The 12150-nt window shown below is 38.8% G+C and overlaps 1 protein-coding gene and 1 long non-coding RNA gene across 3 annotated transcripts in view; one reads left to right on the top strand and one right to left on the bottom strand.

Annotated features, from left to right (window-relative positions):
• Positions 1-910: 910 nt before the first annotated feature.
• The window catches only part of LOC119494591, a 12881-nt gene continuing 1641 nt past the window's right edge, over positions 911-12150 (bottom strand). Inside the window, exons 2-3 of the long non-coding RNA XR_005208247.1 lie at positions 11218-11221; positions 911-920 (exon numbers count right to left, since the gene is read on the bottom strand). This is a non-coding gene — a long non-coding RNA (uncharacterized LOC119494591). The remainder of the gene's footprint in view (positions 921-11217; positions 11222-12150) is intronic.
• On the top strand, positions 2418-7207 carry leprotl1 (leptin receptor overlapping transcript like 1). 2 transcript variants are annotated; one of them, XM_037780585.1, is made up of 4 exons: positions 2418-2590; positions 3028-3103; positions 5070-5256; positions 5884-6004. In XM_037780585.1, the coding sequence occupies exons 1-4, from the start codon at positions 2575-2577 to the stop codon at positions 5980-5982; spliced, it is 378 nt and encodes a 125-aa protein (XP_037636513.1). In that variant the 5' UTR covers positions 2418-2574; the 3' UTR covers positions 5983-6004. The 2 variants fall into 2 exon arrangements, with proteins under 2 accessions (XP_037636513.1, XP_037636511.1); XM_037780583.1 differs by lacking the exon at positions 5884-6004 and adding an exon at positions 6251-7207 and having other exon boundaries at positions 2436-2590.

Genomic DNA, 12150 nt, shown 5'->3' with positions numbered 1-12150 from the left:
TTGGGAAGCGTCGCGTCTCCTCGCGATAAAAACGCACCTGTGGACACGTACCATGAATGTTGTGTTAATGAAGTCCTTGCGACCAATCAGGTGATGACAGACAAGGATCATACCATCAAACAGGTAGGGTTTGGAGTGCACGGCGCGTTGACGATCTACAGGTACAGAGCAGGAGGAAGAGGAGGAGAGAAAGAGAGAGGAGTGCGGTGCGCGAATAGCAGACAAGATGAGTGACAGTCGGAAACGAAGCAGCATGTACAATTATGGTATTCTGGAAATTATAAGGTTAAGTATAATTATATTGAATGATTTAAGTGATATATGTGCACACATACTAATCATAGGTCGAAACAGCGCTAAATTTGTCTGAATTATAAAAAGGCAGAAGTAGTAAAACAAAGAGTCGTTTGGGAGCCGGCTCTTGTTGGTGAGCTGTGCCAAATGATCTGACTCACTAAAAAGAGCCGGAATTCCCACCACTAGGGCTCATAGAGTCGGCGGAAGTAGAAGGTGACAACATCCGGGTTAACACAAGAATTGTAGTTATTCATTTTTTACAATTAAATTAATAATTTAAAAATAAAAGTAATCCACAAACAAGAAGATTCGTGATGAACCACGATGTTTTTTTTTCAGTGATAATGAAAAGTTAATATTTTGGAGATATAGGCCTACTCTAACGTTAGCTGTGTGGTTTCTCACTTAGCAGTGACGCAGGCAAATGATGCGTTCACAGCCAACCTATAAAGTTCGGCTGCTGCAGAGCTGCAATAGTACCTAATTCTTATTACTTGGGAAGATTTTTTTTTTACATAAATGTGCATACATGTAGATACTTTAAGACTAAACCCAGTTTGAACTATTGGAAGAATGAGTTAAAACTGGGTTTAGATAATTTAAGACCACTTACACACCAAAAACTGACAATAACCTGATATTTTCAGGTGGAATTTCATTTCATTCTCACTGTGCAATATCATTTTCCACTTATGCAATTTTGTTAATAGTCTGTTTACTGTCAATACTGTATATACTTCTCCTATTTGTATACTTCCTTTTATTTAAATGGTTCATATTTTGTTACACTTTGTTCAGCTCTTTTTTACTGTGTTAGCTGATGCATCTTGTTTTTTTGCACTATCCCCTTTGCTGCTGTACACTGCAAATGTACCCACTGCGGGACTAATAAAGGAAGATCTTATCTTATCTTATCTTATCTTAAATCCAGTTTGAAATATTGGAAGAATGAGTGAAAACTGTTGAGTAGCTAAGTCACTGAAACGTGTTAAAGACAAGAGAGCTCTTAAATTGTTTTCATTACTAGATAAATTAATCTGAGAAAGCACTGTTTTTATATTTCAGTTTTATTTCTGTCATTTTTGTATTTGGTTTTGATCTTGCTCAACCTGCGGCAGAATATTTTGGATGAACAAGACATGTAAATATGCCCTGCTTGTTTGCACTAGTCATGTTCTCAATAATAATAATGATAATAATAATAGCTTAATAAATAGTGGTGTGCACTGATGTCTCAATAAATATAAAAGGTTTAGGTTTTTGAGATTATTTTTGAGCACCTTCTGGTAGTATTTGACTATATGTCAGAGGGAAATGTTGTACTTTTTCCTTTACTACAGTTTACAAGTTAAGATTTAAAGAAGTTGAATTTAAGAAGAATTTAATTAGTACATTTGCTGATAATATTTCTGTACTTTCTCTTCAGTAAGATTTTGAATGCAGGCCCTTTACTTGTAATGATTCAAGATTCAAGATTCACTTTCATTTCACAGAGTGAAACTCATACTGAGTATGATTTGCATACACAGAAGGACATTAAATATTGTTTCTCCCAGCTCCCGTCAGTGCATTAAAAAGGATAGAATAAATAAATAAGTATTAAAATTAACATACCTAAAAATAACAATTCAAAAAGATAAAATAAGTAAACGTTTCAGACACAATTTTACACAATTTGCAGTCGTGTTTAGCAGCAGAGAAAAGTGCATTCATGTCCATAGTAAAGTGCTGTTTGCATTACTGTTCCAAAAATTGTCTTTGACATGTGTCTAGCTTTAAAAACTGTTTCTGTGTTAATGCTGGGGGGTTGGATGTGAGTGTGTGTGTGGGGGGAGGGGACACAGTCCATTTACAAGCCCAACCGTTTGTGGGAAGAAGCTGTTCAGCATCCTAATGGAGTATTTGATGTAGCCTATAATGCTTCTTTTACTTGAGTAAAGCTTTTGAATATCTTTCCCATCACTGACCACCAGATCACGAGGACACCCATTTATGTTAAAGCTGAGGTTACCAGAAACGTATTTTTATATTATCTAAATATCTTACAATCAAATCATTCACCTTTATATATTTTATTGGGTTATTTTTATTTACAGTACTATTCATCTTTCATAATTCCGATATTTCTGGTAGCACTGGGAGGCAGCGCGACAGACAGGCTAGTGTCGGAGGTTCGGTCGGACTCGGCAGGACTCGGCAGGACTCGGTAGCTAGCCGAGGAGGGGGCACTGTTGTCATTCGTCCGGGGCTGTGTGTCGAGCTTTTTGTCCAGGAGAAATGGCTGGGATTAAAGGTAAGAAACGTCCACTTTCCATCTTACTTTAGAAAGCCTCTAAAATCCGGCTCAGTTTATGAAACTGTGTCAGTTTACTCTGCAGGCAGATGGGTGCGTGTTGCTAACGGTAACGTGAAGAAGCCTGCAGGGCCACTACACTGCTAGCATTAGCTCAATAGAGATGCTTTCTGCAAGTGGATTAATTGCTGTTAACTAGCAACCACAATGCCTGCTTTCAGAGTTTAACATGATCCTCTAAAATAACATGGTTTGGATTGTAAATGTAATGCTGTTACAAGTGAAATCAGCTGATTCATCACATGGGTATAGCTCCAGTAGCCAGGGGGCCCTGCTGGCTGGCTGCTAGGATGGGGGTTGTTGAGGGTTAAACACTGCACAGATAAATGTGACATTGTCCAATGCTGATGTCCTCCCTTTCTGTCTCTCTCTGCTAGCTCTCATCAGCCTGTCCTTTGGAGGGGCCATTGGCCTCATGTTCCTCATGCTAGGATGTGCCCTCCCTGTGTATGAGTAAGTACCACCATCACACCATGTTAATGTGTGAAGGTAAAACTGTCCACACTTGGCACACTCAGGTGCACCTTGAGTGATCCCATCATAGGTTTACAGCTTTAGGTTACAGGTGTGGATGCAGGGCTGGATTAACTTGCTTGGGGGCTCCCTGATACTAACCTGCCACATGAGACAAAGACAAGAAGAAGAAGAAAGGGACTTTATTAATCCCTGAGGAGAAATTCAATTTTTTCACTCTGTTATATTTTACATAATACATAGTACACACAGGCCCGAATACACACACGTGCACAAACAGGACCTATATGCATGCATTAATGGAGCAGTTGGGGGTTTGGTACCTTGCTCAAGGGCACCTCGGCAGTACCCAAGAGGCAAACTGGCATCTCTCCAGTTCACACTCAGTACTTGGTCCATGCGGGGACTTGAACCATCGACCCTCCGGTTCCCAAGCCAAGGCCCAATGGACTGAGCTACTGCCACCCCCAAGCTACAATTTCCCACCTTTGTGATAAAGAAGTTTTATTTTAACACTTAGTTCTTCCCTGTTTCTGTAACTTTTGTGTAGTATTTTATGGTGGAATATTACATGGCTCCCAGGTATTTGTGGTATGGTAATTTGAAATACGTCGGCCCCACCAATGTCATTTTCAGAGCAGTTAACAAAACATTTTCCAAGATGATTGAAGAAATATGGGGATTTAAGGGTTATTATTTCTGTAAATTGACTTGCAACAACCTGTACACAGCTGTTGGTCTCATCCACACTTGTCACTTTTTTTCTGTTTTTCATGGATGTGGCAATGTAAGAAGGTGTCCCCCAAGAATAACAATCCTGCAAACAAAACTCTAATTGGTTGACTATTTATCAAACCACAGTGGGCCAAACACCAGACCTATTTGAATTCAAAGGATACCATGTAAGCACAATATCAGCTGAAATAATGAAGATTTTGACAGCCTAAATGATCCCAATTTTAGGTAATAGAGCGGCTTAAAGCCACGTACCATGTCAGTGGATATTGTACTTAAGGGGTGCATTTTCTAGGGCTGCCCCCTCTAAGTCGATTAGTCGTTTTTTATGCTTTTTTATGCTGAATGAGTTATTTCCAAGAAACTTATGAGCACATCTCTGGCAGACACAAGATTAAAAGTGGTGCTTTTGTGATTCGTTGTGAAGAAACTCTGTCGATTAAATCAACTAATCAATTAGTCGAGAAAATCGTTTGAGTTAGTCGACTAAGAGTTTCATTGAGTGAGGACAGCCCTAGCATTTCCACAAACAAAGATGCAGTTTTTAAAATTACCACACAACCAGTTATCAAACAGTAAATCTTGGCTTATTTGATTTGCCTTTTCAAAACAATTCTGATGTTTTTCAGTCCCTACATGAGAGACCTCGAGCTGCAGCCTAAAATCTGGCACTTGTAATCTGATCTCATTTCCATTTCAGCCGTTATCATTATACTAAATGACTCAGTCCATCAGAATGTAGAGGAAGAAGGCTGTTAGAAAATCAATTAGAGATATTTATTAGTAGAGTCTAACTGATATTATCAGCCAGTTTTAGCTCATCATAAATCGGTATCTGTATAATTGTCCGCCAATGAATAACAAGAAATTGCAGTTCAGAAATACCACAGATACTTTTGAAATACAATATAATACAGGCTTGTCCACTTAAATACTAGATTATTTATTATAGCCTAGTCTAATTCATATATATATATATATATATATATATATATATATATATATATATATTCACTGTTATATACGCTGTTAAGTTAATTGTTCACATGTAAAATCTCTCGCTAACAAACTAGTTATTAGGTTGTAGAAATGTAGCTCCTCCCTCAAAAAATACACCTTTGAAGTTCGACAATGTGCTGAGTGCTGCTGAACTGTTGTTTAGTTTTTTATCCTTCAATTCACTTGTCTGGATCCTTTTCTCTCTCTGCAGCAAATACTGGCCTTTGTTCCTCCTCTTCTTCTACATCCTCTCCCCCATCCCTTACTGCATCTCGCGGAGGGTGGTCGACGACACAGACTCGGCCAGTAACGCTTGCAAAGAGCTGGCCATCTTCCTCACGACGGGCATTGTCATCTCAGCCTTCGGCCTGCCCATCGTCTTCGCAAGAGCTGAAGTAGTAAGTCGCAGAAGCTTCTTAGTGCCGTTTACACTAAACGTCAATGACAATGCCTCCAGTGTGTGCATACATACAGTTTTGTAGTTTACTCCACCAAAGCAGGAAAACCTAAAGTAAAAATAGTCATAGAAAGCAGACATAAAGTAGAATATGGCATCAATACCACCACACACAAAAAGTCACCTTTCCCGTCATTAAATTCACCTCTTAATCTGTCACTTGTCACATTGCTTGTTGGCTCACATTCAACACCTCCAGAACTTGTGAAGCTCAAAATAAGTGTTTCGCTTTCTGTGTTAATTCTGGTCGAACACACACACTCTTCAACTGTTTGTCCTCATGTTCTGTCTCACCCAAGCATCCTGTTTTTACAAGAGCTGAATTTAATTACAGTACCAACACAACATCTGATGCTAAGTCTAAAATTACAATCCAAACATACGTCAAATTGCATTGAAGTCTATGGGATCTTCCCGTATGTGCCGGTCTGATGTATAGAGAGGTTAGGAAAGCCAGAACGTTTTGGTCTTTTCATGGGATTTGTTAACAGTAACATACATTTTGAATATTCCCAGCTGTGTCTTTTGCTCTAATGCAGTAACAAGAAGGTTTATCTCTGCCCAACAGGTTTGCTTTTGGCTCCAGGCAGCAGCAGGCAAATGTGCTTATCTGACAAGCAAGAACATTAAGAGGGAAAAAGTCAAACAAAACCAGTTAGGCAATTAATTAAAATTACTTTAAGAGACTATGTCTGACCAGAAAGCAGAGGAGCTGACAGAGCAGCAGCTGATTAGCATTGAACAGCTGGCAGCTTATTTAATGTCTCATCCTGCTGCGAGTCGTGAATATACGACTGTAGAGCAGCGAGTGGAAACGAGTCTGTAAACTGTTGTTGTTGACACCCACTAGATTCTGTCCTAAATATGCTCTGCAGCCTGGCAGCATGTGCAGCAGCATTTGTTAACCTGAATTAATAATGCCTTGGTTTTTACAGATCGCCTGGGGGGCGTGTGCGCTCGTGCTAACGGGTAACGTAGTCATCTTCGGGACCATCCTGGGCTTCTTCATGGTCTTCGGATCCAACGACGACTTCAGTTGGCAGCAGTGGTAAAACAGCTGAGGGAGGGGGACCTTAGTCTGAACTGTTTTTATTAGCGTTACAATTATTATTATTATGGTATTACTGTTTGGTTCTTGTTGTTGTTATTTATATGATGACCGCCCATCCATAGACTCACACCAAACCAGTGCAATACTTTTTTTTTTTTTTTTTACCGCCTGCATCATATTGAACTGACACAAGTGGGATGGAAAATGCTGACTTTCTGTTGGATTTTTACTCATTTTAGTTATGCTCTTGTGTTTTTTTGAATTTTCTCCATTTATGTGTTTTTCATTTTGTAAGCTGATGAGCGCTGGCGAACAACTTGTGTTATCTGTGAAAAAATATGTTAAAAATAATCCAATTGAATGTTGAATGAGACTTAATCTGACCAAAACAACAGGGTCATACCTGTCTGGGCTCCGTTCTCTATTTAGTAGACAGCTTTCTCTACACTGAGAGCACAGATGGGTGTTCAGGGCTAGGTGTAAATCAGCAGAAAACTGATGGAAAATCTGCATGATACAAGCTCAGATTTCACCACTAATCTAACTATAAAACTACTGAGAAATTATAAAGAGGAATCTCTTTCTGTGGGTATATGTATATGTCCTTCGCATATCTCGAGAACCGCTCATCCGATCGACTTCACACTTGGTGGGTTATTTGGAAATTACCTCTGCTAAACCCAGACACACAAACCTAACGTCAAAGAACTAGCGAAGACGAAGGACGCTCATTGATTTGCCTCACGTCGCCTTTGTCTTGGCCAAAAAGTTGCACTCGAACACAACGCAAAGACGACAGCCGACGGCCAACTACCACGTACGTTCTGCGTTCACCACTTAGCTTCATTCCAGATGGCCATGTCGTTGTGAAAATATCCGTGTATTGGAATGATCAGATGAGATCGAGATGAAAAATGAGAAGAGTATTCTGTGGTTTTCCTCTTGACTTTACTCGTCGGTTTGCTTCCTCACTTCTGTTTCTCTTCTCATACACTGATTCGTTTAAGTTGAACAACCAATCAGAGTGATTTCTCTCACCAACAAGCTCCGCCGCCGATTCAACATGCTGAATCGGCTGTGAGAACTCTGACACGGGCAGGCTAGAGCCAACGGTGCGGGACACACTGCAAAAACTAGGCCGACGGATGCTCACCTACGGCCGACCGTCGGCTTGGTGTGTCAGGACCTTTATACGTGTATTTCACCGGTGTTTGACCGCGATTAACCGCGACTTGGCGGTGTGACGCAGCTATGTCACGGTAGGTGTATTGCTCAGGACCGAAGGAAGCGCAGTGTAAAGTTGTTTGTATGAGCGGTTCTCGAGAAAGCTGCAAGCAACAACACCACAGACCAAGGCTTCATTTCCACTTGGAACCAGTCTTATTAGAGTGAAACTGTCTATTTTTCCTCACAGTAAAAAGGTGAAAATTCAGCTGATAGGATGCAGTTTTTTAATTAGCTTTCTGCTAATGCAGCGCTACCATCGCTAAGCTGTGAAAGTCAAGAGGATCAGTGTGTGTTTGTGAAAGAACTGGGCTGTTACTGCCAACCAACCCTTCTCATCTTTCGAAACCCCGTAAATGTAAATCAGTTTTCTTATTCCAGCAGCATGTTCTTTGTTTCTGTTTGGGATTTCTTTAATGTCTGCAATCCATAAAAAGTCATATGTCATCACACAAAATAAGGAGACAATGTTCAGGAACAGCAGAGTGTTTGTTTCCTCTCTGACCTTAAGAGGAGAGGATTCATTCACACACCCTCACCATCACCGCAGAGATCAAATTAAACTGACTCTGTGATTTCCCAGGTGCCAACTGGATGCAGGCTGCTTGTGTTATTTTGCATAGCTGTTACCTCACTCTGTGTTTGGGTAAGCCTCGCCGTGTCGGGTCAAGAAAGCATGAACAAGCCTTTAGTAGCCGCCAGCTAGCGTAGGATTAGCCCGAGGACAGCGGCCTTGTTGGAAACTGAGTCAAGCTGGGCGACTTATAACGGAGGCCTGGTCAGTCACTAACAGCCCTTAAGCTTTTAAATGTGACTCCTTCAAAATAAAAGCATCCAGCGTCTACGCTCAGTGTTGTATTTCTCTCTCTAGAAGCACATTAGGTCCACATTTCCTCACACCAGCATTTTCATGATTAAAACACACTTCTGATTTTGTTTTGGAGTGTTTCTATGTTCTCCGGCTCGTGTGAAGGAAATTTGTACATAGGGTTGTGTAATCTGTTGGCAGCTTAAAGCCTGTAGTCAGTCAGGTGCAGCTCTCCTGTTTGCTGTTTAACTGCATGAGTGGGAGCTAAACAAGGAATTTAGCATCTACTGCCGCGTCAAAGCACTGGAACATTTTCCCTTTAGATGTTAATGATGTTGGAGGGGTTTGTTTTTGTGGATGGTTCAGTTTGAATATGTGCTCTCTGGAAGATACAAAAAATGTGATTTTTGATGAGGACTGATGTTGACGTATTATAATTTGTTTTGATTGTGTTCCATAATTTCATAACTTATTCATTTATTTTAGTTGTTATGTGTTGTAGGCCAGCCTAGAACGTACTTTTACCATGGGTTTTCATGCACAGCAGATTTCCAATGAAAGTTTAAGACAAGCTCTTAAGTAAATTAACACTCACTTTTTGTACCACAGTGTAATTTTCACTTTCTCAATCCCTTTTTCAGATTTTTAAAACCACATATAAATAATAAATTGACAGAACATGCATTAAAGTAAGTAATGCATATTCATTTTCCCCCCCAAGAGTTAGATGAGATGATTGACACCACTCTCATATCTGTGTGTTAATGGAGCTAGAGCCAAGACGTGATTAGCCTAGTTTAGCATAAAGACAGGAAGCAGACGGAGACAGCTAGCCTGTAAAAGTTAAAAAATATGCCTCTAAAGCAACTCCAAAGCTCCTTATTTAACACATCATATATTGTTTGTTTAATCCCTCCACAAACAAATATATATATATATATATATATATATATAGGAATGACAAATTGTGGTTTTAGAGGGATTTATGTGCTTTCACTAAAAACTGTTGTATAAACTGTTGTTTGTAAAGAAATAGTTCTAGCACATAACTCTCTCTAAAACCACCATTTGTAATGTTTTAATCTCTATTTGTATGCGGATGAAACAAATGATACAACATGTTAATTAGTAAACTTCAAAGATTGAAGTTGGTAGTAGGGCTGTGTATTGGCAAGAATCTGGCGATACAATACGTATCATGATACCGGTGTTATAATTCAATATATTGTGATATATTGCAAAATAAACAACAATAAATCAAATTTTAGGAAAACTGTCATAGTATAAAGAACACACCGCTATATGCATAAAAGTTTAATTTGTATACAATTAGATCAGTGGGATTACAACACAACACAAAATGAATCACTGTCTGCCACAAATATTTGCGTGTAAACTATTAATTAAAAATATATATATTGTTTTGGAGGAACAATGATGGGTGTTTTGTTTAAAAACCAGGACAGCTTCCAGTCTTAATGCTAAGCTAATTACCTCCCTGTTCTGGCACCATACTTGAAACGCAGACATGAGAATATCTGTCTTCTCATCTAAATCACATAAACAGCTACAATTTATAAAGAAGAACAATAAGTGAAAGTTAACCGCTGTGTTTCCTACATAAATTAAAAACACTGAGAAGAGAAAAAGCGTTGGAAATCTGCAGAGGGAACCCACGGCTAAAAATACTAACCGACTCCTGGGTTTTAGCACTACAAATTGGGATTAACACTTCACACTCAGCTGTAATATTTATTTTTTCTTGTCTGTTACGTGACTCTTCCAGAGATCACAACCTCAGAGAAGCACTGATTGTATTAAAAGCACCATAACGATGGCAGCTTTTTAGTTCCAGTTAAAAATGTATTTAACTAAGTTACTGAATATTGAAAACTACTGACATGATTTGTGCATATTGTTATGTAACACCACTTTGAATCTAATTGAACAGTAGATTTACCCCACCGGTGGTATAAGCCAGTCTCTGGTTGGACAAGCAGGGTAACTCCATATTGTGTTCCTGAGGCGCCAACGTCTGTACGACACTGTATGAAGCTCAATTTGTCAAATGTTCTGTGACTCTCTGTTTTGACGTTGAAACTCCCCGATGTGACGGAGCCTGGTGTGTAGCTGTGGGATGGGTTTCTCTGTGTTTCTGTTTTAAGAGAAATGTTACGCTTTGTTTCTCACACATTTGGGAGGATATTGTATTTATTTATTTTAATAATCGGACGCTTCGTGTCAATGTCCAACGCCATTTTCTATCTACAACGTTTCTGTTAAAGAGGCAGAAGTCAGCATGGTGGTTTTCTTCTTCTTTTTTTTTTTTTTTTTTAAATAAATGCCATTTTTGAACATCCTCTCCTTTGAATGACTACTGTACAGATGCATTTGCTTTGCTGGCAAAACGGGATCAGATTAGGCTCTCTCATTTTAGGCTCGTAAGACTTCACAGGAAATAAGCTGAACTGATATCATCTGTTTGTCCTGTTGTTGAGCATCTCTCAGTGACTTCTGGAGAATCAGCCCGTTACTAGACAGAAAAAACAGAGCCAAAACATCTTATCATGTAGAAGGAGGTGATTTTTAATTGTCTTAAATCTTTCATGTTGAAGGGAAATCAGCTTGTTTAGTGAATGATTTTACTGATAATTTAACTGCTTGGCAACACTTTAAGTGCCCTAGCAAGAACAAGGAGTATATAAACACTTATTAAATGGTTTATAACACACTATAATATAGTTGCAATCAGAAATAAGTGTTTATTAAGGCAACTATACCTCCTCCTGTGGGCACCTGTAACTGGAGAGGGACACTACAAACCTTAACTGAAACCCAGAGATTGATAAAAAGAAATACACTCTTCTATGGTAGTGGCTCTAGTAGGAAGATTGATCCCCAACTCTTCATTGGCAGCATCACCGCCTTTACACAGATTAAGTTAAACAGTATATACAATATGTTTAGAAAGTAATACATGCTTACCTGACAGCAGACTGAGAGGAGTAGCTGGGGGTTGTCTCCCTCTGCTGGCATCAAGTGCATCAGCAGCAACATGAAAAGTCATGCATTTAGACACAATCAATACCTGTTTGAGAAAAGAGAGAAAACAGAGTAAAGAAAAATTATTATATTATATTATTACCAATGAGCCACAATTTCACACTTAGAAGTGAGAATATTTTAAAAGTAACTACTTCTATCCTCCGTGTGACCTCTTCGTCTGCCTAAAGAGATATCGTCAAAACCTTTAGCTGCTATTTATTATCACTTAACTTTATTTGTTGCGCTTTATAGGCTTAATAATACAAGTGCACAATATTCTTATTTGTTTCTATTATCGAGCTAGAAAATAAAACCAAGAAGTAAAGTAGTCCCTGGAAACTCAGACTGATATTTCTGTTCTAAATTGATTCTTTATGTATTTACCGTTACATTAATTCCCTTATTTATTACTCTTCTGTTTAATTTTCCTTTAATTTTGTATTTATTATATATATATTTTTTAAATGTATGCATTTATTTATTTATATATTTATGCACGATTCTCCCTTTGCATAACTTCTTTTGGCAGGTTTTGTCCTCCATAATAGGCCCAATCACGTCAATTTTTTTTTTGTATAGCCCGAAAAAAGGCCCAATCACCATTGTATTACCTCCCTCGGCAATAGATAGTGACTTAACAGACATTTATTTAAATGAAAATCTTCAATTTTTCCACGTTAAGTTAAATAGGTGTGGGATCTCATGAG

Source organism: Sebastes umbrosus, chromosome 9 (genome assembly GCF_015220745.1).
Source record: "Sebastes umbrosus isolate fSebUmb1 chromosome 9, fSebUmb1.pri, whole genome shotgun sequence".
In the NCBI taxonomy this organism is placed as follows: Eukaryota; Metazoa; Chordata; class Actinopteri; order Perciformes; family Sebastidae; genus Sebastes; species Sebastes umbrosus.
The sequence above is the reverse complement of the archived record's forward strand: the minus strand, read 5'-3'. Positions and strand labels throughout refer to the sequence as shown.

Excerpts from the sequence above, each read along its gene's own strand:
- leprotl1 (XM_037780583.1), top strand. Across the intron at positions 3,104-5,069 it reads TGTGCCCTCCCTGTGTATGA|CAAATACTGGCCTTTGTTCC; the intron begins GTAAGTACCACC and ends CTCTCTCTGCAG. Across the intron at positions 5,257-6,250 it reads TCTTCGCAAGAGCTGAAGTA|ATCGCCTGGGGGGCGTGTGC; the intron begins GTAAGTCGCAGA and ends TGGTTTTTACAG.